We start from the raw sequence: 27,771 nt of genomic DNA, 5'->3' as shown, positions 1-27,771 counted from the left end.
ATGGCTTAGTTTATAGCAACATTTTAGCCCCATGGGTGGACTTTTGGTATCGGAATAAAGAGAACGCTGGTTCCCATAATCCATGTTTTGTATAGCTGTTCAGGTATAACCAGAGTGGCTGGGTAGTGCCCACTGTTATAAAACGGACACTTAGTTGATGTTAAGGCACTTAGTATTATAAAACTGGGAGCCCTAACTGTATTGTGATAGAAGTAGGGGATATAAATTGTAGCAAATGCTTAAATTAATGTGCTCATAGGGTGATTTGACACCCTTTTTTATATCTCCGCTTCTAGATATACAAAGGATCTCTGTATAAGAAAAAAGCGATTATTCTGGTTGGAAAAAATAGCTGTGATTAACGCTAGCACCTACAATTATCCTTAGGTGGTGCCCTACTCTCTTCCTCGTAGTGTTGAAGGTAATTGAGAGCTCTGGTTATTTGTGATTCCTCTTTATAGAATTAAAAGTGACTATCATTATTGGGACATATAAAAAAAGTAACAAATGTACATTTTCTTTTCTTTATTTGGGACTGGATTCAAATCTCAGTCTCCTCTCCAAATTGGGTTTGAACTACGAAGTTAGTGGAGGTAACTCGTTTTAGATAAACCATTGAGAATAAAATAACTTTATATTTATACTTCACGGAGGATATTAGAACAATGTGTTGTATAATTTAAGAACCCAGTGGCACACGTGTGGTTGGGATGTTGATAAACCTCCATCCTTGCATTAAGAAATAACCTTTGCTTTGACTCAAAGCATTTCTGAAAGATTTGAAGGTACTTCCATTACTATACTGAAGTGTTGACTTGGTTTGATGTGAGTATGATTGGGCTCTCATGTTTGAGTGTGGTTAGACTGATGATCACCAGGATGTAAATAATGTTTACAGGTCCATAAACCATGGGTTAATTGTTGTTGTTTTTTTCTCTGTTTTATAATGTAGTGCAGATAAAGATTTGAATTGGGGAGATATCGTCTTTTTTCCTGAAGAAGGTGTCGGTCGAATAATAGTACCCACTGAAACGTGTCGTTGCTTTTTCGAAAAAGCCCACTCTAGATCTTTGGGGACAATTGTTATACCAAGTGAATCAAAAGATAATAAATTGTCTCTTTGTGTAACAAGTGATCTATGTCAGATTGGTGTGGTTCTTTATTGACTGGAAATAACTATCCTGCTTGTTCTCCCATAGTGTACTGTTTTGTCTTTGTTAAAAAAAAAATATGTAACCACGTGTCTCTCTTTTTTTTTTTCCCGATAACCGTTAGCATCGACGACGCGGAAAAAAGGGAACTGATGTCAGCACGCCGGCGTGTGCCTATTGTAGGCGTCGGTGACGTCAGCGGAGTCGCGAGCGATGCCGTGTCTCTATGACGTCCAAGTCCACGTCGGCGCGAGGCTACGAAAAGAATTTCCGAATGTTGCTGACGCAAGGGGGATATTCACAAGGTGAGGAATCCACACGGCAGATGTATCTATCAGAAGTACTGATACTTGATTTTTTTTTTTTTAGAAATTGATTTTTTAACCAAGGAATGAATTAAGTTTTATAAAAAATATGTGTTATAAAGTGTTTCTAACAGATGTATAATAAACTGTGCAAGGTTCAATTGACCCATATGGAGTTTTCGGGTTCTGTGGGATCAACTTTATTTATGTTTTGGTGATAAATCATTTTTCGTATGAGAGTTATGTGTTTGAAGCTACCCAAAGGGGATTGTTTTTGTGACTCAGGATGTGATAATCAACTGCATCAAATGCCGTATACAGGTCTTCGAGGAAAATCGCAGCTGTAGAGCTCAGGTCTACAATAAGGCGTAGTTCTTCTAACATCAAGGACAAAGCTAATATGTTGAAAGCAAATCTTTCTATCATCGAGATAATTCTCTTCTATAAATATTTTTACCAATTGTTTAACAACAATCCTTTCAACATCTGTTCCCAATACCGGAAGGAAGGTAATGGGTCTATAATTACTTAAATTGCTAACAGATTACTTTCATTTAGGAGTGGCGTTATAACCAAGTCTTTTTCAATCACTTAGGAGTGCACCTGCCACTAATGATAAGTTAATCAATTTGGTTGTGAAAGGAACAAAAACTGCTGGACTCTTCTGCAGAATTGAGACAGGGTATACATCATTCAGAGAAACCGATTTGATGTTTTTTTTTTTTAAAGATAAACCAGATCTCTTCATCCTCAACTTGTTGAAAAGAAGCCCAGCATATCCTTAAAACATCAACAGGTTTTTAATGATTAGTAGTATGCAACATCTTCCTATTTAACTTGATGAACTCATAGAGCTAATTGATTTTAATTAATACGTACTTGGTAAAAGAATTGTAATATATTTCTGAGAAGACTGAAGTGAACCTGGGATGCAGCCAGGTTGGTATGGAAAAGTTACTTTACTGCATTTGGAGATCCTACAATTAGACAGCACGAGAAAGTGGACTTTGCTAGAAACAATTCTGATTTTATAGCCCTTTAGCTGAAATTTATAAAAAATTGTGTTGCAATCATTACAAGTATTTCTCTACTTTCTTTCAGCTTGCCTAACCCAAAGCCATGCTTCCTTCATTGAATTGGAAAGCCAGCGATGAATGGTTTTCTTATGATGACATTTACTGGCTATGACCAGTAAATCTTGATCTAAAATGGTTAACAATCTTTCATTAAAAGTTGCCAAGCTTCTGCAATATTGTTACAGTTAATTAAATGACTCCTACTAAAGAATCATCATACTTATCAATAATCCTTCAATATTACATATGTTCCAAGCAGGAGCGTGGACTGTTCCCAGACCACTAAGAAATGGCTCTTTATCATTTTTAAATATGTTGATATTTATTAAAAGGTTATCTGTCCATGGTAAATATTATAAGGATCACTACTAACAAAACCAATAGGAGACATAATTAGATTAAAAATATGGCTTTCAATTGCGTGGCAGAAAAGATACAAACATTCAATGAAGAATCAGCTGCTACCACACAATTGGCTAGTAAGGCATGATATGTATTGATATTAGTAATCTTGGAGATGTGAAACGGTGCTAACATGACAAATAATAAATTAGTAAACTCTTGGAGTTTAACTATGCACATAGTGGGGGAGAGTTTGTCATTGTCAATAAGACATTTAGCAAAAAGTTAAATACCTATTGAAGAGTTATGTCATGTCTACTGAGATTATATGCTAATTAATGTGTATGTAGCAATACAGTTCCAAAATGCTATTCACCCTAAACAGTGGTGCCTGTGGATTGTTGGTATTTATGTGTTGTTGACTGGCTTGCCTCTGTTCATTCCATCTAGTATATACAAGTTGTGGCAGAGTGGAGGCACTATTATGACAGATGACATAAGTATTACCTTGATCATCATCTTGCACTGTAAGGGAAAAGATTATCTTCATTCCCTCAAAATAATTTAGGTCTATGCAACACTGAAACCTAAAGTGAGTGAGACTCCCAAACACAAGATTTGCAGCATCATTTAAGTGGTTAAACAGAAAGACAGAGAAAATCTGAAGACTAACTGACCTAGCAAAAGCCTAGAAAGAGCCTGGGCCTGACCCAAGAAGACCAATACAAGGTAGAAAAGAAGGACCCTAGAAGCTGCCCAATACCAAGCTCATTTTCCTGTTTTATCATTGTGAAGGGCAAGTACAATTAAAGAAAGCAATCAAACACGTCCTGCCTCAATACTGCTGTAAATCATGTTCACAAAATTTTAAACTTCACCACAGTCCCTCAAAAGAGCACAGACAAGGCCGATTTGGTGCTAGTAATACATGCATGAATTGGGACAATCTTGCATGACTACATGTGCAATGCTTGAATCAAGCCACTGGTAATCACTCTGGGCCGCATCCCAGTTTTTTGATGTTTTGTACACCATGCCACCTCAGTTTGGACCCGCCATATGCAAATCAGGTTTGACCCAGCTCATATGGGAAGAGTCCAGTCAGAACTGTCAAGGCAAGTACTCCCTGAACCAGAGCAAAAGCAATCTATGACTGTTTTTGTCTAATTAGGGCTCACCAGCCAGGTATACCTTGGTTCCAGTGACACAGTGTGCATGGGACCAAAATCCAAGCATAATCGTGGCACCTAGGGAACACGCTAAAGTATTAAAAAACTGATGGATGGAATCCTCAAATTAATCACAGCCACTGGTAAATTGGTCAGACCCGCATCCCAGTCAATCGTTATTTCGCACACAATGCCATCTGAGCTTGGACCCAGCCATATGCAAATCAATGTTGACCCTGCTCCAAAGGGGATGGGTCAGCCTGAACTGCCAGGCCAGTTCCTCCATGAACCAGAACACAAGCAACTTAGGCCGTGTTGTCCCTAGTGAGGGCTCATCGCCTGGATAAAGCTTGGCTTCAGTAACACAGTGTGAACTGGACCCACATCTGGGCATATCCGTCCCACTCAGGGCAACACTAAAGTATACAAAAAACTGATGGATGTAATGCTTGAATTTATAACTGGTAACTACTCAGGGCTGCATCCCAGTCCCTCGTTATTTTGCACAACATGCCCCATTCAGCCATTGGCCTTCATGTGATTTTCATGGTTTGCAATTCCTTGAAAGTGCTGTTCATCAGGGACATGACATTTTGAGGATGGTTACATTGTCCACATTTCTGTTCCCATTAGGTTTTAATGATGGATCTCGAGTACACCTTTTGTTACATTAGTGCCAGTGTGTGTTCTATTTACTTTGCTTACACAAAATGACGTTCTATTTACTGGTGTATTGCATTTCTGTTCAGGAAGTATGTGCTGTTAGGCCTGTCTTTTGTGGCTGGCTAAGACATCTGCAGTGCTATTCACTAACTGCCGTATACGTTTATTTGTTGTACTTTGCAGCCATGACAACATGCTGTTGGGTTCACAGATTTTATTTTCACAAAGGAAAGATGTAAGCATACGCAAGTTTTCTTACAACACACATATCATCTTATGACTCATGTCCATAACACTCTTCTTTTGAGGGTACAGCCTAATTCTGCTAATCTAGTATGTACAACAAAGGGGACCAAATCCCATCTTCCATGTTGTTGTAACCCCATGGTTGTTTCATTATGGAATTTTCTTTCTAAGACAGCTTAAATAAATTCACTCAAAATCATCCATTCAATCATTTGAAAAAAAAAGCCAGACCTACTGTCTTTGTCAGTGCTTACCATATGTGCTTTCAGGACATTTTAATGTACTTAGGCAAGAGATTGTGTTATTGTTGTTGAAAGGCACTATTGTAACACACAAACTGTCTTTAGCATAGCACTGCAGCGGTCTGGGGTATAACTTTCCCAATGTTTGCTTGTCAGGGATACCAACTCAGGAATATAGAAGGACTGACATTATTTCCTGTATGTACTCTTGCCTATTGACATACAGGTGTTTGTATTACGGTATCACTGATGCTGCATTTTTCTTGTTGTCTGCCGTTTGTGTTTGGTTGTACTAAAGTACTACTTTTTCCATATGAACGGAAATAAAAAAAATCTATATAAAAAAAACTTTCCTAGTGTTCATCACAGACCAGATTCTGATCCTCTCTTTGCCGCTACATATGTAGAAATACTTCTTCTGAAAGGCAACAGACTTCTGTTTTGCCTTTTTTAAACTTTTAGATAACCAAGTACCTTCCAAAAATGCTGCCCTTTGCCAACCACTGCCCAATATAAAGGAAATGGAGTAATATGCCTTTTCTATGCACCCATAAAAAAACCTTTAAGTTTACTGCGAGTCACAAAAACATTTCTTACCTTTTTGGTCAAGGAATCTTCTGAATCTGATGACATTCTTGTGGACACATGGAAAATGACTTCCACAGAAGAGGTAGCATAATAAGGTGCAGTTTGCCCATTGGTTCCATTCCGCTGCAGTCCACCCATAAATCCACAATGCGTAGAAAGATCAACCTTAATGAAAAAGCGTAAATACAACAACAGTTCTTAATAAATGCAACTTTACTACATAAGACCAACACAATTATAACAGTTCATTCGAAACTAGAAATTTAAATAAAGCACAATAGTAGTTATCATCTTTGATACAAGGCTGAATATAATTCCGACCAGAAGCATGGTATGTAATTATGTATGTAAGCAATCATAGTCACATGATGCAAGCCATTCTGAGTCAGAGTAGATCAACTGGCAAATTAATGAGCTTTGAACCAGGGAAGATTTCTGGTCAGTCTATATTCACAGCAACAGGGCTGTCACAAAGGACTGATTGTCCAAGTCCTGCAAAAAATATTTGTCTTTTGACAATATTCCCCATAGACTCAAGGGTGCAGGGTATCAATACCCAACTGGCGTCCTTCATCACATGTACGTATGTGTGTATATATATATATATATATATATATATATATATATATATATTCAAAATCGCAAATCTCCGAAAGTTCTTCACCGATTGCTTTGAAATTTTGACACAACGTTGGATTCGAATACGGGTGTGTTTTCATATACACAACGTTGGATTCCAATATGCGTGTGTCGAATACGCGTTTGTTTTTAATCGAAAGCACGAACAGACACATAAAAATGTCAATGTTCGTTTGTTCAAAATCTTAAATCTCCAAAAGCTCTTCAACGATTGATTTGAAATTTTGACACAACGTTGGATTCCATTAAGCGTCTGTTTATATACACACCACAAGGGATTAGAATACTCGCGTGTCCAATACGCATGTGTTTTTAACCGAAAGGCAGAACAGACCCTATTGATTTGGTTGCTGCGCGAAAACTACAAGGGACGCATAGAGACAATAGTCTACATATATTAGGATGGACAGTTGGTGTCAGGATGGCAGACTGGGAAGTGGGTGGAGGGAGGGTGGAGGAGTTGGTTCACTTTGTAACATTAAGAAAGGACGCATAGAGACAACAGTCTACATATATTAGGATGGACAGTTGGTGTCAGGATGGCAGACCAGGAAGTGGGTGGAGGGAGGGGGAGGAGTTGGTGCACTTTGCAACATTAGCGCATGTTTATATATACACGTTAGATTTGAATACGCGCGTGTCCAATACGCGCATGTTTTTAATCGAAAGGCCGAACAGACCCTATTGATTTGGTTGCTGCGCAACAACTACAAGGGACGCATAGAGACAATAGTCTACATATATTAGGATGGACAGTTGGTGTCAGGATGCAGACCGGGAAGTGGGTGGAGGGAAGGGGGAGGAGTTGGTTCACTTTGTTACATTAAGAAATATATATATATATATATATATATATATATACATATATATATATATATATATATATATATGAGAGCACAGGATTCCCTCTCTCCAGCTTTGCGTACGCGGCCCCAGCCTCCACGCCAACCACAGGAAGGAAAAGGCGAACCACCAATCTAGCAGGCAAATACTGTTTATTTTATTGCAATTCACAAGCCATATGTCAGCGACGCGTTTCGAGCACGGATGCCCTTGCTCACGCTGCGATATATATATAATTTTTTTTTGTTGTTTTATATAGCGAGAACTAGCCCAGCAGGTATCAGAGTGTTTTACATGAGCACCAGTGATGCTTCAGACCTAAGATTTTCCACAGTGCAGGGTGGGTTATTGTTTGCTCAGCAAGCAGTGCAGCAAGGCGTGAACATTTCAAGAAGCCCTTCACTGACAGCACTGATGAGGATGATATGGTTAAAGAGACCATCTCTGAGTGCCCACACTCTCCCGGGCAGGGAACTCAGCAGTGACCCACGGGCCGATTTACAGTTTGGAAGGTGGGTCTGCCTCATCACTCCCCAAAATTTTAATTTACCATGAGGGTAAAACAAATGGCCCAAGGGATGAGGTCCTCTCGGCCTAAAAAAGGCATCAGGAAGGAGACCCACACACCACCCTCCACATTTATTGAAAAGTGACCCCACCGATGGGTCCCCTGGGTCTAAAAAATGCTGAGGGGGAATGTGCTCCTACTGAATTACAGAAAAGCGACCACCTGGGGTGAGAGTCCCAAGGCTTAAAAATGGCTTGGGGAGGGGGCAGCACGCCATTGTCACCCCCAAATGTTTTAACATTCAAGCCCTCCTGGGGCCTGGTCCACCCTAGGGTGGCTCATATTTAAAAACTGTGGGAACCATTTTTGTTTGTTTTATTTTAACTATCAACGCCACGTAGCCTCTGCACCGATTTTAAAAAAATATATATTTTTGGCCCGCGAGGGCATACTATGCCCTGCCCCCTACCCCCCAATATGCTTTTTATAGCCTTTTTGTAGAACAGGGCACTGAGTCTCGAGTTCTAAAATGGCTGCCGCCACATCTTTGTTGATATGGCGACAGCCGATCAGATCATATCTTGTGATATGTTAGATCTGTGGATCCTCTGCGGTATGAAATATATAAATATTTTGAACCGTCATTTCACAAAAAGGACTGAACCGATTTGGAGGTAGAACAATGGTGCAGTGTGGTTGTGAAGTAAAGGCATGGTAGGGCAGTGGTGTAAGCACAAATGTTTGTGGGTGGCATTGGGCTGTTGGTAGCGCCAAAATATGGCGCAGTAGTTGATTGCATGGGGTTGTCACTGGGGGCATAATTAGAACTGGGGTGGTCGTAATAGTGCAATCCTGCTGATGACTGTGTGTTATGAAGGAATGATAGCCTGGTGTACTTTCAATATGTGGAATTCATTTTTGTGTAGTGGTTTCAGGTGTAAGTGCTACACTGTGGGAGTGAGATAACGTTGTGTGTGGTCATGGTGCTGTGCTGCAAGAGTTGTAGAGCAGTCTTTTGTAAATGGTAATGTGGAGTTATAGTTTGACACTAGGAATGCGAGTGCAGTAATGAGGGTGGTACTGTAGTACTAATGTGATACTGTGGTACTGGAGGGTTATTGGTCAGTTGCATGCAAGGTAATATGTGGGCTGGCAGTATGGTGCTATAAGTTTTAGTACAGTAAAATGTGGTGTGAGGTGATACGAGTGGCAGCGGAGTGACGGAATGCGTAGGGAAGTGACGAGCCACTAGCCTGATGGGTTGTGGGGTGGCTGCATGGTGCTGGAAGCAGTAATGATTAGGTGGAGGCTGTAACATGGTGCCGTGAGATAGGCATTTATGTGGGCTGCAAAATGTGTAGGACATTAGGGGCTCGTGGTAGGGTCCTACGGCCTCTTTAAGAGGTCTACTGTAATGGGACCAGGAATCCAAGCCCTGAGTAAACATTACCGGCTGGTAAGGTAACTGTGGGATCTGAAAACTGTGCCAATATGAGTTTGACCCTGGGGATCCACTAGGAAATAGTAACAAATAAATATAGGAGGTATCCAGTTTACTGCATTCTATTCCCCAGGTTAGTCATCTTTTTCAGCAACATTTTCACTAGTAGATTTCAGCTGTTTTGAGCAACCAGAAGTACCCGGGGAAACAGTTCATGCGCACAGGTTTACAGTGTTTCTCGTAGTCCTGATGGGCCCAGTATCCAAGGTTGCCAAGCGCACCGGAGATGGGGAAGTAATGATTAGGGGGGGGGAGAGTGGTGGTAATGTGATGTACTGTATGGGTGCTTGGTGATGGCGTGGCATGGTTCTGCAGTCCTAGAAACATGATTCTGGACTGTTTCGAGGTGTTCTGAAGAGAAAGTGATCTGCTGGATGTGGTAATAAAGTGTTGTGTGTGAAAGATTAGTGCTGGAGGTGGGAGTTCAAAGCGTGAAAGTTTTAGATAGTGATCAACAGTGCAAGTCTGTATATGGGAGGTAGTGCAGATCGAGATGGTACAATGTTTCATGCCTAGTAGTTTGGTGGTTAGGGAATGCCAGGCCAGTGGTGTGAGGTAGTGGTGTGGTAGAATGCCTGTTACTGCCACCAGAGGTGGCAGCTCAGTGGAGGGCTAAGCAGTGAAACAATGGGTGATGGTTACAAAGTCCTGTATGCTGGTAGCATAGAGCGGGAGGGCTGACCGATGCTGTGGGTCTTTTACGGCGACAATGAGGATAGTCATGCAGAGGTGGATGCGACAGCATGGTGCTGGTTCAATCCAATAGACTTTGTAAGCACTAAGAACAGAGACAGAGTTTCAAAGTACTAACAGACAAAAGGAGTGTGAAGGAAGGACTCTTTGAAAAGCACTATCCTCGCCTGCTCCTAGCACAGAGAATATTATTTAAGGCGTTGAATCAATTCAGGAAGACTATCAGGCTTTGGCTTCCTGAAAGAAGAAACTCCTCCCTCTAATGGTAAGCCTTTCCTCTTTGGGGACTATCAATATTCGGCTGTGAATGGCATGCAAAGCAAATCGAAGACATTCAAGATTGAAGAGTCACTCTTATTCTTGAAGTTCACAGAGCACTGATATAAATAGCCCTGTAAGAGGTGGGTGGTACTGAGGAGCTGGGGGTGACAGTACAGGGCTTGGGTGACAGTACAGGGCTTAGGAGACAGTGCAGTGCGTTGAGCCAATACTTCAGTGGTGAGGTGGACGTACACTATGGTATTGCAATGTTGAGGGAATCCAAGTACAATGCTGTGAGATGGTACTAGTCGGATGAGTGCAAACACCATACTGGATCAGTCACATGGAGAAACCACAAAATGGTTTCACCCTGTTTACAGTCTTTGTGTCAGACTCCCAAAATGGCCGGCCCACTGGACACTGAAATATTCTGTATAATGGATGCACAAACCTCCCACGAAATCACAAGGCTAGTATAAAAAAAAAATTAAACGCTTTACTAAGTAGCAAAATGTACTGTGAAAAAAACACTCTGCACAGCAAAGGAATACCTGAAAAATACTATGTGGTTGTTAGTCATCAAAACTTTTTTTGCCTACTTAATCTATTGTTTCGCCCTTTTCTCCAATTCATTTTACTCACGATAACACAACTGCTTGGTGTACAATGTTACATTAGTAAATCACAGTATTTCACTGACCTCCCAGCCTAATCCAGCAACGAAATCCTCGTAGGCTTTGCTTCCTCCAGTGTTAGACAATATTGAGCATTTGTCTTCTTGTCCTTCGGCAATGTAAAAAACTGCAATCTTGTGGGTTTCCCGGCTATGTTGAAATGAAAACAACATCTCAAAACCGCAGAAATCGGAACATTTATAGAACTAGTAGAGTGAAATGCAGTAATATTTGCTTCATGTAACTATATGTAATAGTTATAATTTTCTATAGCACTTGCTAGTAGCGGTTTTACTATTTAGTAATAATTCATGATACTATTGCACAACTCAAGCGCAGTAGTCAAACAAAAAATGTATTGTATAATTTCGATGCAGTCACTCCAATAAATAAGGCGAAATAACATTTAAAATACACCAAAAGGACAGCAGCAGAGATTAGATTGGCCCTCTACCACACAAAGTCAGAAACAAATAATACCAGTCTCTCCTGCATCAACTAATACGTGTCCCAACAGATAAAATACTATATTTATGGCACTTATATTAGTTTATTTCTTTTGTATTGTGTTTATCCATTGCTCCACTAACGAGATGAGCCTAGTAACCCTACTAATCGAGAACCAGACACACTCTCCAAAATAAAATAAAACTACTGACATTATAGTTCTCACTGCCCCTTCTCTGGATTACAATCTTACTCCTTCGCTTAGTAACTAAGACAACATTTAATTGACTTTGTCCAAGTGACTTTCATAGACTTTCAAACTGATAAACACAGAACTGACTTTCATAGACTCTTAAATGACGAACAAGTTACTTACCCTCAGTAACAATCTTTCTGGTAGACGCTCTAACTGCAGATTCCTCACTGTGTCAATATTTCCCAGGGGCCAGATTGGATCCAGAAACTGTGGTTCTATACCAACCTAGTTCCACTCCGAAGTGACAAGTGGAGCCACACATAAACGACACTCGTGAGTGCTGACATCGAGTTTCCACCAGAAAGACCGTTTCCTAATGTAAGTAACTTGTTCTTCTGATGGATACGTCTAACCGTAGAGCCTCACCTTCTGGACAGATACTATAGCAGCAGCTGCCCAGGTGGTGGGTTTGTGAATTGGCTCAGACCATGAAGCAAGTGGGTAAAATGCCCTTCCTGAAAGACCAGATTGTTGAGGTAGTAGTGCTTCATGAATACCAGCTTTGGCTTCAGTGGAATAAGGCTGTAAACCTTCTGGAGGCAGCGTCTTACCCAGTGAGTAGCAGACCTGAATGCAGAAAATAATCCATGCTCCGTTTTTGCACTATCTTGCCCTTCCTTATCCTTATTCAGGAGAGCAAAGAGCTGAACGTCCATCCAATGTTTTTTGGAGAGATCTATATAAAAGTTTAGTGCTCTCTTAGGATCCAAACAATGGAGTCTCTCTTCCTCCTTAGAGGTCAGAGGTAGAGCAAAGAACGTCAGAAGAGTGAAGGCCTGTCCAACACGAAATGGAGTGACCACTTTGGCAAAAAGGAAACTTGGGTCATTAACATTATCTTATCTAGAAAGAATGTTGTATAAGATGGGTTAGCAGAAAGAGCCTGAAGCTTACTCACACACAGCCAATGTTATGTTGATGAAAAAGACTATTTTCAACATCAAAAGTCTTAACAAACAACTGTGCATCAGCTAAAAAGAGGCGCGTTTCAGAAAAGTAAGAACTAAATTCAAGTCTCATTGTGGCTTTACAAAAGGTTTTGGAGGACACAAATATTGCAAACTTAAAAAAAATATATCACACAACAGATAATTAAAATAAAGAGGGCTAATCTTGCAAGCACAAAAAAGCTAAAAGAGCCGATAAATAGCTTTTAACAGTGGCCAAAGCACTTTCTGGCTTTGAAAGGGACAAAACAAACAACAAAGCCTCTGACAACTTGGCTTACAGTGAATCAATTGAAGGATGGCGTCAAAGCCTCCAATTTGTCCCAATGACTTGCCTACACTGGTTTTGTAGAGGGACACCTTACCGCCAAGATGACAAAGGATTTCAGGTCAAATTAGGTCATCTGATGCTGCTCAAGCCCCATAAATGGAGACATAGATTTCACAGGCTCAGGTGCTGCTGTTATGTCAAAATTCGCTCCTGAAGCAGCGGCTTGATCTTAGGACATAAGTTCATGACCAGGAGTTTGAGGCATCGGGCTCTCCTGGCCAACCTGGTGCCACTAGGATGACTTGGGCCTGGTTGTTTCCTATCCTGAGTTCTAAAGATAAGGGAGACAGCAGCAGGAATGAGGTATAGAGTCTACTAGACAGGACCCAAGACCCTATCCCACCCTGTATGTTGCAGTATCGCCTGGCGGTGGATTGTGCAAGAGTACTTGCACCAGCTTTGAAGTGATGGTAAGCAAGAAGGCCTTCAACACCAGGCGAATCACTCAAGTCCAACAAAATGATGTGGGGTTGAGCTTCAGCTGCAGACCAGAGGTCTCTGATATTCACCTCTCTCAGATGATCTCCCCAATTTAGAAGCAATGCATTTATCATCACTTTCATATCTGAATGGGGTACGGAGAGAGGCTGCTAAAGACCCAATCGCAGTTATGCACAGCTGCACCTCCTGGCCCCAAATTACAAGCCGGTAAATTACAGCACAGGGATGTGACCTGAGCACAGGCACCAAAGACATACCTCCAAAGGGCTTGTGACCGGAATCTGCTTACAGCAATCTCTGTGCGGCTTAAAACCTGCAGTTTTCTAAAGGAGTCATAGCCTCTAGCACAGTGGCAGAAAAACAATTTGGAAATGTCAAAGCTCGACAAAGGATGGGAGTGGAGCACTGCATAAGCTTTGGACATCGTGAAAGGAAAGGAACTAACATCAGTGCACAGAGGAGGCACTTATATATTCAGTCCCACTCTGTCACTTCTGAGGCTGTACTGATTCAGAGTGAATCCACATCTGACACCTAGCAGCATTGGAGCACTGATGAAAAATTCTCCTTAGCCAGTCTGGCACCTGGGAAACTTTAAAGGTGAGAAATTACTTCCTTTTGAATGATACTCAAGATTAGCAGGATTCTCCATCATCTCCCCCCCCAAAAAAGTACATCTTAATAATAATTGTTAACACACAGTTCACCCATTCCCCTGAATAAATAAAGTGGCCAATATCACCAAATTCCAACTCTCACCGCTCCAAATAATCCTGCTATGTTTCTAAACACCTTAGTATGTGGAAAAAACAGAAGCCTTCGAAGTAACAACTGCATTACTGAAATATTGCTATTATACCAAAAGAAACTGCTTTCAGCGTTTGTAAAAACCAAGGATCACATTGAGCCTAAATCTAGAAAATAGAGATCACTTTAAACCAAGCCTAAAGATCCCTCATTGACTCCTACTGGAGACCAGGCTTACATTGAAAATCAAATGCATTCAGTACAGGACATAATTGGAGAAAGGGGAACATCTGGAACAATGAGGCAAGAGCCATGAGTTGCGGAAGCCCACAAACCTATTAACAACTCGCCTGAACAACGACTTAGCCTTAACCACGCATGTGCAAAGTCGGTTTAGTGTTCAGGATGGGCGTGAAAAAGACAGAAAGAGAGGAGGACAGGTAAAAGAGGTATGGGGTAATTTTAAAGGGGTTGGGGGATAGGGGTAGTCTTTAGGGGGTGGGGGAATTCAGGTTAGTTTTTAGATGTTGGGGGATCGGGGTAATTTTTAGGGGGTGTGGGGGTTTGGGGTAGTTTTTAGGGAGTGGAGGGATTCAGGGTAGTTTTTAAGGGGGTAGGGTGATTCGGGGTAGTTTTTAGGGGGTGTGAGGGGGGTGTGGGGGAGTTTTTAGGGGGTTGAGAGATTCAGGGTAGCTTTTAGGGGTGGGGGATTCAGGTAGTTTTTAGGTGTTGGGAGGGGACTCTTCGTATTTAGGGGGTGGGAGGGGTTCAGATGAGTTTTTAGGGGTGGAGGTTCGAGGTAGTTTTTATGGGGTGAGGGAGTTCGGGTAGTATTTAGAGGGTGGAGGGGTTCGGGGTAGTTTTAAGGAGGTTGGGGGTGCATTTAGGGCTCAAGAGGAGAGGGAGGGGGTGGTAAACTTAGCCACGGATAGCTGTTTACCATTCATGGATAATGCACGGTCGTAGTAGAGACAGAGTTGTTAAGGAACCAGTTGTTTCGACATACAACCCTGGAGAAAAGACCAAGACTATCTCCGAAAACTGGCACCACACCATTGACAAACAAGTTACCACATCAGCAAACCCCAATGCAATATTGTCAAGCAAAAGTCTAATGATTGAAATGGGTCAGGCAGATATATTGTAATACAAAATCTCAGACATTGGAATGCCTAGCCCCCCACAAACCGAGTACAGAATGCAGCCATCTTTGCCTCTAAAAACTCCTGAAAACAGAACTGTGCACAGATAAATAAACTGAATGTCATGCAGAGGTTGGACCATCAAGAAAACACCACGGCCTCCGCAACTCATCATGAATTAGAATCATAGAGTATAATATATACTTTAACTGACTGACACCCCCATAGTAGCCCGAAACTGTGTTAGAAAAAAATACTCTATACTCTAACCCCTGATGTTATGGTAGTATTGAAAGCGAGGCAAAGATATGTTAGACTTAGCTGGAACATACAGATATTAAAGAAAGTCGATGTGAGGCTCCGTTTTAAAATCATACTGTGCACGAATTGCTTCTCATGCTCATCAAATTCAACTTACCCTTATGCGCCCACATGTTCTCTCTACCAGAACTATCACACAATATGCCAGGGCTCAGGACAGCAGCCAAATAGAGGGGTTTAGTGTATGTTTATTAGCCATTTCTTATGTGTGGAACAATTACCTTCTTTACATTAACTCTCTGAAGCAAGCCTGTGCTATGCTAAACCTTTTAACAAATACATTCCAAATAATTATATAACCTGGTTTTTAAAATGGATAGCAGATGTGATAGCTGTTGGCAGGAAAATCATTAGCTCATATTACGAAAAATAAGGCTGGGGGGGCGTGGTCTGCAGTCAGATGAGCATGGCGTCTAACTGGTAAGCTCCTGGCCTGGGTCTTCTCCTTTGGGTCTCTCTGCGTACCTCTGCAGCACAGAAGCAAGGGATCGCTGTGACCCCAGCCTTGGGAACACTGCTGGCAACAAATGGGAGGTTCTTGATGTGCTGAGCTCAGCAAAGGGGCTCAAAATGAATGGTGGCACACCTTCGAGGTGCGAAGAATGGCGGCAGCCATCTTGGGCAAGTGTGTAGTTCAGAGCAACAAAAGCGACGCCACACTACTGTGCGGTGTCTACCTGCCAGGACAGAAGATGGCCATGACTTGTAGCCACCTTTACAGCAGTATGCCCCTGAAGCACTTTCCTGAAACAGCGATAAAGTAAGTGCACATTCCACTTTGTTCAACTCTACAGGGGAGCCTGCACAATAGCCAGCGCTTTTCCTCGGGCGATACCCATCGCCTATCACCACTCTTCAGACTATGCAAGGAGCCTTGATCATCGGTTCTCTCCACTTGGTGGTTGCACACCACTTTACACAGGCTGGCTTTACTGTCCTTGATCTATACCCTGTCAGACTAATTCCCTGTATATCAGTACACCTTCTACCTGCAGTTGTATCACTACCAGCTGAAGAATAGACAATTTATGGCATGTGCTGGTCAAGGTTCCTTCCTTCCACCTACGCATGTTCTAGTTGGGTGTGTAGTGACCTTGGGAAGAGCCATATACGCCAGCCTATGAATCAGAGGCCGAGGCAACAGAAAATAATTGTAGATTGCTTGCGACATCCATCCTTTGACACACTAATAAAGGTCACACTATCTATAAAGAATGGGGATGCGGCTCACTCCTAGCCAAAGAAGATCTGTAATCCCACTTAGGCAACTCTACAAGAAACTTTAAAAAACAGTAATTATGCCAATGTAGGCTCTGAAGGTCTCCTTAGCCTCTGGCCTTTCTGAAGTTACGCCTTGGGCAACTGAGTAGTCAACAACGAAGATGACATTATAGTGATGGGCCAGGAACCTGAAAAATAACAGGATTAAGGAGCCAAAATGGAAACTGAAATTATGCATCTATGGTAGAAATGTGCTGACCTTGCGGAAAGGTCCAGACATGAAATCATCCAAATCAGTTACGTCCGAGAGTCAGAGAAAGGGGAGGACATGACTTAATTCTGTGCGAACTTGTTTCCCTCAGTCCTCAAAGAAGATCAAGCAATCGACATACTCATTATTGGAGTGCACAGGTTTGGGGATCCCGGATCCAATGCCAACACATGACCAAGAGACATTAAAGCCAAGCTTAGCTCCTCAGAACTAAAAGACAAGATTATGATCGCGGCCAGAAAGCTCCTCCTGGAAAACCCTGTTGAGCTGTTTCAGGAACTCTCGCAAGCAACCTTGAATAAATGCTGCACTCTGGCCTCAGTTCCAGCAGAACTATGCACATCGCAAATTTGTTACAGATCGCTATTCTCTTTCACCTTACGGTTTCAGATGGACTCCAAAGCTCATACCATTTGTACACCGGAAGAAACGCAGGAAACTTTTGGACCCACACAATAATGCCCAGCGACGGCACCAAAGAAAGACTCTGACTAACGATGGAAAACTAAAGAGAAGTTGGAGAGGCCTAAATCAACATTCCAAACCTCATGCAAGTGATTCTTGCTTTTGCTGAGGCCTTTGCCTCACAGATTCAAGCATGGTGTGTCTGCAAATGTGTACTGCTTTCCATCTCCAATAGACATGCGCACTACACTTTTATGGGTCCTACCGAGCCATTGTTATCAGATGCTGTAATTTGTTGCTAATGTTTTACTGAATCCCTGGGCCACATTTCGACTTGAGTCATCTAAGGGTGGTCTGAATCTTCCTATTCACAGAGTTGGTGTGCCCCGAAAGGGAAATAGTGACGCACAAGGGGAGGGAGGAGGACAGTGGGCAAAAGTGTGACTGATATTCCGCCAGGAATGTATCTGATCCCTTCCTCGCCAAATATGGAATTTGAAAAAAGGTTAACGGTTGTGTAGGGAAGTTGGGGTGCTTGACAGAACTCAGTTCTTGTATTATTGCCTGCTTAATGATATTGTTATGGTTCCGAATATCCTTTATGCATGCTTTAGCTTTCACTCACCTCAAGTGGGGAGATTAATGGTCCATTTAACTTCCCTGGATGTTCTAAGCAATGGTTAAAGTTGCAACAGCCCATTATTGACAGGATTTGTAACCTGAGACACAGGATTTTCAATAGGAACGTGAATAGAGGTTTTGCTTATATAATTGTTGATCGGAAGCCCTAGTCCTGATGAGGCCCGCAAGTTGATGGGCTGAAACACGTCGACATTTCTTACATGACACCCAATGAACTGAAATATGTAAACGTTTATAACAGCAGTTGGTAAAGAAAATTATTGAATTGTGGATCTGGTAGTACTGCTGAGATAGGGTGATCTTATTAAGAAGGAATGCTCATTTGCAATATACGGTAGAGCATCCGGTTAGACTAAAAGGGGCTAAAAGAAACAAGAAGTGAAATCATAACTTGTTGTTTCTATTCCGTTTGTTGATGAAATTATATATAATTATATATGTTTGTAAATGTTTGTATATGTTTGTAAATATTCATGTATATATATGTAAATTTCATTTTTGAATAACAGTCTAACAAAAATAGTAAAAGCAAAGTGATAATATATGATACACTTGCAAATAAAGAAAAGGAAACTTATCCGTAGAACAGATTTGTTTTTGAGGTAACGATTGGGGAGTGACTAAAACCAGAGGATTTATTTTCATAACATTAATAGGTTCAGATAGGTAATTAATAAACCTGTCTTAGTTGGATTGAATCTGTCCCGAGGCATCATTGTGTTTTTTGTTTTATAGGCCCAACCAAGGTCAGGACAATTGTTTGACACAACTTATAAAGCAGTTTGTCATATGGGATTCTACTAGTCTTTTATGAGTCAGAGACTTCAATTCAGTGCTGGACCCTGAATTGGATAGACATCCACACGTTAGGTACCTACAGGGTGACATGCAATTGGCAAAGTTACAGTGAATGAGGGACTTCAGCCTGGAGATCTATGAAGTATACACCAATACAAACAAGAATTCACAATTTTCTCGTATGTACAAATGTCGTATTCCCAAATTGACCGTATATGGGGCCCCTCAGATATCATGATAAATACGACAGCAATCACGCATAATGGGATAAAGATATTGGGCCATACTATGGTACTGTGGGAGGGAGCATAATCAACATGCACCAGTAGGTGGTCCTGTTGGAAATTCGATAAATCTTTACTCAGGGATAGCCTGTCCCGCAAAACTTTGAGGGACACAATCGCACACTATTTTGAGTTTCACCCTCATGTGGTGTAGGGCTGCCTTCAAGTCAATCTTTAGAGGACAGTGCATTGTTAAGTTGGCAAGGCTATGCCGGATTCATGGGAACTGTAACGCATCGCTCAAGGCTGCCTTAGATCACCATAGAGAAAAGACTTCCCTGAAAGACTTGCATAAGACTATTTCCCTTAAAGGGAATATTGATCTCCCTGCTACAGAAAAATCAGAGAAAGCCTTGATATGCCTTTGGCAGACATTTTACAAACAGGCCAATAAAATCAGCACACACCTAGAGAGATGATTTCAGGGGCAGACAGATTCTCTACCTACAGGGAAGAGGGTATATCATCCTTGACAAGAATGAGGTTAAGCTGAGGGCCTTTCAGGACTTCTTTGCAACTCTATACCGAGAGGACCCTGTTCCTCCAGACGAAGCACAATCCTTTATCGATGGAGCACAACTCCTGCAAATTAGAAAAAAGTAATAGAGACAAATTAGAGAATTGATAGCTGAAAAGGAGGTCTCAGCTACAATCCTAGCCCTCCACCTGGACAACTCCCCTGGTCTAGATTGACCCACAAACCAATTCTACAAGCATTTCAAAGGAGGATTGATTCCTCATTTGAACTCCCTCTTTAATTCTATCCTTGTATCTCACTCAGTGTCACCATTGATGTCAACATAACCTTGATATCCAAACCGAGCAAACCAGCTACAAGTGTGGCTCCTATAGGCCCATTGCCCTGCTGATTTTATACGCAAAGATTTTCACAAAGATTTTGGCACATAGATTAATGGCTCATCTGCCGAATTTAATTGACCGGGACCAATTGAGCTTTGTCCTACAACGACAGGCGGCAGACAATAACCGAATGGTACTGCACCTTATAAAGAAGGCCAGTTATCGATCTATTTCTATGACAGTCCTGAAGTTGGATGTCGAAAAGTCCTTCAACAGAGTTAACTGGACCTTCCTTATTACGGTCTGGAGGCAATATGTTTTATCCCCCATATGCTTCCTGCATAGCTGCTAGTTACAAGTTTCCAACATTGCAGGTCATTGACAATGTGGAAGCGTCGAGAGTGATCCCCTATCTAAGGGAACAATGCAGGGGTGACCATTGTGTCTGTTACTACTTGTGTTCGAAGTTGAACCATTAGCTATAACTATTAGACGGAAGACCGAGATAACTGGTGTCTTTTGGACGAGAACAACCCACTGTCCACTTATTTGTTGATGATATCCTTCTCACATTGACGGATCTCCTGCACTCAATTACCAGATAGATGGAACTCCTTGAGGCATACCTTAAGGTGTCTGGGTTCAAGGGGAACTTAGCTAAATCAGAAATGCTTAGTGTGGGCCTGCCATCAGAGGTTCAATCTAAACTGAAAATTATGCTTCCATTCCTTAAATACTTGAGGGTATATATCACTCAGCACCATCACCATCTCCACGCAGCAAACTACCCCTGCCTACTTAATGCTACTAAAAATGTATTTCTAATGGGAAAACCTCTATATATTGAATGGCTGGGGAAGGGTCGTGGTTATAAAGCAAAACATACACCCAGATTACTCTACTTCTTCCAGACGCTTTCCATTAAGTTCCCAGAAACCAAAATAAAGATATTGCAGAAGTCCATATGTCCGTTTATTTGAGGTGGGAAACAAACCCATGTCTCCAGGACTTTACTGAGCTCCTCCAAGAGCTCGGGAGGGCTAGCCCAACCAGACATTTGAAAATACTATCTGACAGCCTAGCTCCAAATTTTCTTTGAATGGTCATTCTATCAAACTTAGCAGTACAGGGTACACAGGGATGTTGCAGAGATGGACCGGCCACCCTGGGTCATACTATGGGTCCCAAAACATGGGAGGTCCCCAGTCTGCTATTTCTCGAATATTCTTAAACTTTCTTTTGAAATCTGAGATTACCTCATCAAGAACTATATGTTGACCTCCTTCCCAGCCCCATTTACTCCTTTGCAGGGAAATGTAGACTTCTCCACCGGTATAGCCCACAAAAACTTCCAACGAAGGGCTGATGGCCGCTCTGTGACCGATTTCAGAGGGAGAATAATCAAAGACTTTCCTCAATGTAAACGAGACTTTAGGGGCCTGGAGGCTGATCATCTGGGATACAATCCAGCACCGCCATGGAGTCCTGTTCTCCTAAGAACAAACTGAAGGCCAACAGGATTTTGAAGGGTAGGGAAAAGACTTATGTCGGTCCCAAAGTACACATCTTCAATACATACACCCTTTTAGAGGATGAGGCACAGGACACAGAGTGATCCTATATGAAACAATGGTCTGGAATCCTGGGTTACCATCCCTAATGGCACAGTGGCAAACTTTGGAACTGTAAAAGTGTGCAATATAGGGAATCACTGTATAAGACAATAATGTTGTGATATGTCACTCCTATATGCCTGAAAAAAATGTATGAGCAGCAGATGGTCTGTGCTGGAGAGTTTGTGGTCAGGATAGAGGCGTTCTGCAGATAGGGTGGTCAAGCCCAGAGTTAACAACTTTCTGGAAGGAGAGCCTTAGCCACATCAGAGAAGCAATTGTCCACCCCCTGCGGCCTGACCCTGCAATTATCGTTCTGGGTCTCCTCCATGTGGGTTATGTCCATATGTCGCGTTGGGACTGGAGACTTATTTTGAATATGCTCCAAGCTGCAAAGCAGTTATTAGCCCAGAGACGGAAATCCCCAACTATTCCAACTGTTCCAGAATGGGCAGATACCTTATGGGCGTTGATAGCTATGGAGAAACTAACCAGGGGACTCCATGGCATGGATCAAAAGTTTAACACCCAGTGGCATATCCTGGTGAACTACCTGGTAGATGTGGGAACTGGTTTTGGCTGTCCTAGGTCATTACGTTCCCTCAATTTTACAACTTGATGGCGGGAGGAGGGAGGGTGCTATTTACTTTAATTTAGATTTTATAATTTTCCATGCTTATTTCCTAGAATCAAGAGATGATGTACCATTACTACACTAATGTCTGTACATTGAACATTCATGTTATCTGAATAACTTAAGTGGGGATGGGGGGGAGGGAAGGGACTATTGTCCTTAAAAACATGCTGTTTTGCCTACAGATGATCATGATTAATTATCTCCATGCAACATACTTGTCTTCTCAGCGCTTACATCAGATGGAACATACCGACCAGGTGTCTGTGCTGTTCCACACTTGTTACCGATTTTTACCACATGGTCTGGTCATGCCCAGTTTTATCACCCTTTTGGAATGGGATGAGTCATGAACCTTCAGGGATGTTGAGTCACCGGTTTGAACTGGGCCATCATTTGGCACTTTTAGGTCTCCTAGAGAGGGTGGGGGATTCCTGTTCTGAGCGGACCTTTATTGGGGTGGCCTTGTTGGTTGTTAAACGCGATATTGCACGTACCTGGAAACATCCTAAACATCCTCGACAAAGAGGTATCAACTGGTGTGCGCGTCAGGAGCAGCCGATTTATGAGGCTCGCGGCAGTGCCAAGAAACATGAGAAAATATGAGGTAGATGGTGTACCTATTATGGATTGTCAATGTAAACTATGTAGTGAAGATATAAGTCTGTGGATATCTGATGCTCTAGTGCAGAACGTTTTTGTCATTTATTTGTCAATCTAAGTGGATGATGTATATTGCTAAACTCAATAAAAATGCAGTTATAAAAAATACTTGTTGCTTCTTTGTCTGACTGAGGCTCTTGGTTGTGTTACTTATCGTAAACCCATGATTTGTATTGTATTGTTTGGCAATATTTCAATAAAGTTTCTCTGAAAAACAAAAGTAAGGCTCATTTAAGATTTGATGTGCACTTACCATTGCCTGGAATCCAAATTTTTCAGTTCCCTCAATAACTTAGAATTCTTCTTCAGAAGATGAAACCCTTTTCTACGAAACACAAGAATTAAGGTTAATAAAAAATACACCTTGGACTGAAGATCTGCAATAAATGCTTGTGTATGTATTCTTGTAGTTCAGTTTGAAACAAAAAGAGGACACGAGTGCAGGTTGTATGCTTGCGCTCTATTGGTCACTCATTAGATTCTGTTTTTAGAGCTATGTATGTATGGCAACAAATTTAAGCAAATATCACAAAATTCAAATAGGCGAGACACAAGAATTTTGCACAATTTGTGTATTCAACTATCACAGCACTAATTACGTGATAATTCGGGAAATAACTTGAGACATTTTACAGCTATGAATATGTCTTTGATGGACTATTACACGGCTCATGGTTGTGAAAATGAGAAGACATTAGATCACTGGACCAGTTACCTGTGATCACATCATAAACACAGGAGTTATAAACAAACACTCAATAAAAAAACATAAGGCTCTAGTAGATGGACTATGGTAAGTATCTCTCTCCTTAACAACGGACCACCAGAGAAACAAACCAAAATACTACCCTGAAATTTCGATAGAATTACAGGGATGGGCGAACCAACCTCTCATTAACAAAAAACATCATTTGACACACAAGAACTGCAAGTATTTCTAAAAGTGAAAGCAGCATCTTGTTTCTGAAGAGAAGCTGTGTTTGAGTGCCCTGGGTTAGTTTGGATTGCTGTAAGGCTTTGCACTCTCTTGTGAAGATCTGGCTTTTGCACTACTTAATTTGAAAAAAAAATGTGTGCCACAACTTTTTCTTAGGAGACCGCCACCCATTTCCTATACTGGCACTGCCCCTGCCTGGATAATGGGCAAATCTGGATAGGAGTAAGCGAGAAAGGCAATTGTGTCGGTTTTACTCAAAATTGGCTCAGATACCTCAAACAAATGTTGTAAACATGGGATCAAATAATATATGTTACAGCCCAATGTTCATACAAGCTTGCTACAAAATGGTTAACCTGTGAAAGGACATTCGTGAAATACTGTAGTCATTTCATGTTCTGGGGGCCGGCGTTTTGTTCTTTGTTCCACTAGTTCAAATAAGCGACTGGAATACATGTGTATCGTTTAAACTATGAAGAAAAGGTCTGGGAAACACTCTCTGAACATTATTATGCTTACTTGTCATTCATATTAGCAAGGAAACTGACGTAACACGCCAACGATGCAGGCCCAATTCCCATTAGAAAGCCCCCAAGCATTATGCAGTCACCGTATAGACTAGTACAATCTAAAATAGCACAATATGGTCTCAAATGTTTTGCGAAGATTTCAAATGCTCACAGTCTGCCGTCATAGCCCCAGGAAAAAGCTTCAAACTCCCATATACGGCTGTAAGTTCCCATGTAGCGTTTCAAATGCCAGTCAAACGCATCATAAGCCCAATACAAGGGATACTAAACATTTGCTCCAGAATAACTTTAAATTTCTTGGCACTGCCCAAACACCCAGACCGAGCCTCAAATAACCACGCACCAGCTTTGCATGCCAACGTGTGGTCACTTCTGCCCAGCTCAATGCTATATGTGCAGGTATCCCTTAAATTCAAGGGTTTAGCGCCATATGCTGAGGCAAGATACCATATGTCCAGTGCATCCACTGAAATTGTATCCGAGTAGTGTGTGCTCTACGGCATAAGCAGACAATACCAGCAGTGTCCCAGCCCCTCCTCAGTCCATTGTATGCATACTGCCTTACTTGGCGAAAATTCTAGAGGCACACGTGGCGAAAAATCTCTCCAACTTCTTGGAGGAGTCCTCCTGCTTTGACCCTCACCAGGCCGGATTCCGGCCAGCACACTCTACGGAGGCAGTGATCACTGCAGTCTTGGACACACTCCGAGACTGCGCAGACAGACGTTCTCCCCAGGCCCTGGTACTACTGGACTTGTCGGCCGCGTTCGACACGGTCGACCACAACATCTTGATCGACCGTGTCGGACAGACCGGCATACAGGGTGTGGCGGCCTGCTGGCTGAGATCCTTTTTGGAGGACCGATCCCAAGCAGTGCGCCTGGGGGACTTGACTGGTGTTAAACAAGCCATCCCATGTGGAGTGCCACAGGGCTCCTCCCTGTCACCTCACCTTTTTAACATATACATACTCCCCCTTATACAAACCTTGAGGGACAAACAGGTGAGAGTTTTTAACTACGCAGATGACCTGCAGCTACTCTTCACCATTGATCACTCCGAAGACTCTATGAGTCATTTCCAGTCAACCATGAGGTTTATTAAATCCTGGATGGATCAAAATCAATTGAAATTAAATCCAGGTAAAACTGAACTAGTACTGACCGGGGATAGTGCTAAGTACTGGGGCCCTCACTATTGGCCTGCAGACCTGGGTCAAGCTCCACAGCCATCACCTTCGGCTAAAACGCTCGGAGTCATTGTGGACAGTGATCTTTCACTAAAAACACAAGTGGGACAAGTGGTCTCCAAATGCTTCTACCAACTAAAAAAAATCAGGAAGGTCAGGCGTTTATTAACGCCTGAAGCGATTACCCAGGTCGTGATCGCCACTGTCCTGTCCCACCTGGATTACGCAAATGCCATTTACCTAGGTCTCCCCAACTATTTACTTAAGCGCCTCCAGATGGTGCAGAACTACGCTGCTAGGCTGATTCTAAAGCAACCTAGATGGCAGGCTGCGACCCCTCTTCTCATCAAGCTGCATTGGCTTCCAGTCATACAACGCTGCTATTTTAAAGCAGGCTGTATGGTCTTCAAGTCATTACATGGCAAAAGCCCTAAATTTATCAATCAACTGATCACCAGACACGTCCCCTCCCGTAACCTCCGCTCACTCCACCTAGCCCTGCTCCAGACCCCCCCCCCTTTAAACTCAAACGCTCTGGTGGTCGTAGATTTGCCACCCTTGCCCCCTGTCTATGGAACACCTTTCCCCTGGAGATCCGATCTTGCCAAGACCTTCTACCTTTTCGGAAAGCTCTGAAGACCTGGCTCTTTAGACAAGCTTTTTAATCCACCTCCTCATCCACCTTAGGTTGTGTTACTGTCAATTTTAGCGCCAAGAAACTAATCAGTGTTAGGGCGCTTTATAAGTGACTTAATAACATAACATAACATAACCGAACAGTTATTTGGGTTTACGCTACATATTTCCTTGTATAAATATTACAACCTGTTTATGTGGGACTTTCTGCAAAAGGATTGTGAATTCCTATTACGTTTGCCTGATAGCTGCCCCTGGTACCTAAGACAATGACACTTACCTTATTAACTGCAGAAGGAAGAAATACTTAATTGGCAGTACTATAGGTGCCACCAGTGAATGGCAGCAGAAAGTATCTTACCACTTTTAAGCTGAGCTGCCACAGCTACCAATTCTTACACTTCATGATAAACAAAACTGATATAAGACCTAGAATTAACAAACTAACATATTGGTCATTAGGAAATTACATTTTATTCCAATCTCACAAATCCAGTTAATTTCTGGGTTCTTATCTGCTCTTTCCTTACTGTAAACACGAATCAGACACGTACTGACAGACACATTGAAAATACACTGCTTTGACATATACAGTGACTCAGTCAGACCCGCTGTCTCTGATGAAACTCATTACCCTAAACCACACTGTCACTGGTACAACACTCGCAGTGAGATGCAAAGCAATGCTGGAACTCTGGAAGACCAAGCCGGGACAAGGACATTAAGTCAACAGGCTAGACTGGACCACCAGAGTCCTGGTCCCTATGAATAAGTGATGGTTTGGTCCACCAGAGCCCAACAGCACAATATGAACCACTGATACTCACGTAGAGATGCCGCGATTTTTGCACTTGCGCAATGGAAATTGGTGTGCAGGTGGATGCTGTCTATCTATTGGGATGCAGTTGGTGAGGGTGTGCAAGCATATTTCTACTCTTGTTGGCATGCAATCCTATTTAACACCAGGCTTGTCACTAATGTTTGGGAAGATTGTATCATGCTAGTCTCTTTCAATCTGTCAGTGATACCAGTGTTTGCTTTTCAAGCTAATGAAGAAGCATGTGTGCACTCAATCTCTACAGGATCTGCGTTAAGCTGGTAGTGTCCTGGGACCACACATCACTATTAATTAATCGTCGTTTGTGAATTCTGTCCTGCATGAATTGTTACTCATATATGCGTGCTAATGAACAGCGTGGCTATTATAAGTGGCCGAACATAGGCTCTAGAAGTTTTCATGTGGCCCCCTGCTACCTGCATTAGATCAACAACATTTATTTTGCCTAATGCTACAGATATCTTTGCTTCAACCTTTCACATATTGAGGGAAGGCCACTTCCCCTAATTTGTAATGAAATATTACCTTCATATCTCACTAAGGCATTTACTAGACTAAGCTAGAGCATTTCCTCTTCAATACTACGCTGTTTCTGAGAATTTAAAATTACATCGAAAAATATAAATCGATTGACTGTTTTCTGGCGGACACTGCAATAAACTAACATGCGACTCTAATTAACAAGGACTGCCTGTTGCTTCTACCTTGAATGTTAATAATCTATTTGGAAAATGCACTAGATAAATGACTGTTGCTTTGAACACTATTGTACCAGT

At 42.0% G+C, this 27,771-nt stretch overlaps 1 protein-coding gene across 5 annotated transcripts in view; it reads right to left on the bottom strand.

Annotated features, from left to right (window-relative positions):
• The window catches only part of RALGAPA2 (Ral GTPase activating protein catalytic subunit alpha 2), a 1,781,019-nt gene that overhangs the window by 607,949 nt on the left and 1,145,299 nt on the right, over positions 1–27,771 (bottom strand). For all 5 annotated transcript variants that reach the window (XM_086927515.1, XM_086927511.1, XM_086927512.1 and 2 more), the window contains 3 exons: positions 23,119–23,190; positions 10,928–11,051; positions 5,792–5,947 (listed from right to left, as the gene is read on the bottom strand). In XM_086927515.1, the coding sequence (XP_086783641.1) occupies positions 5,792–5,947; positions 10,928–11,051; positions 23,119–23,190 (352 nt within the window). The remainder of the gene's footprint in view (positions 1–5,791; positions 5,948–10,927; positions 11,052–23,118; positions 23,191–27,771) is intronic.

The sequence above is a fragment of the Lissotriton vulgaris genome, chromosome 6 (genome assembly GCF_964263255.1).
Source record: "Lissotriton vulgaris chromosome 6, aLisVul1.2, whole genome shotgun sequence".
Lineage (NCBI taxonomy): Eukaryota > Metazoa > Chordata > Amphibia > Caudata > Salamandridae > Lissotriton > Lissotriton vulgaris.
This window is presented reverse-complemented; position numbering and strand designations above follow the sequence as displayed.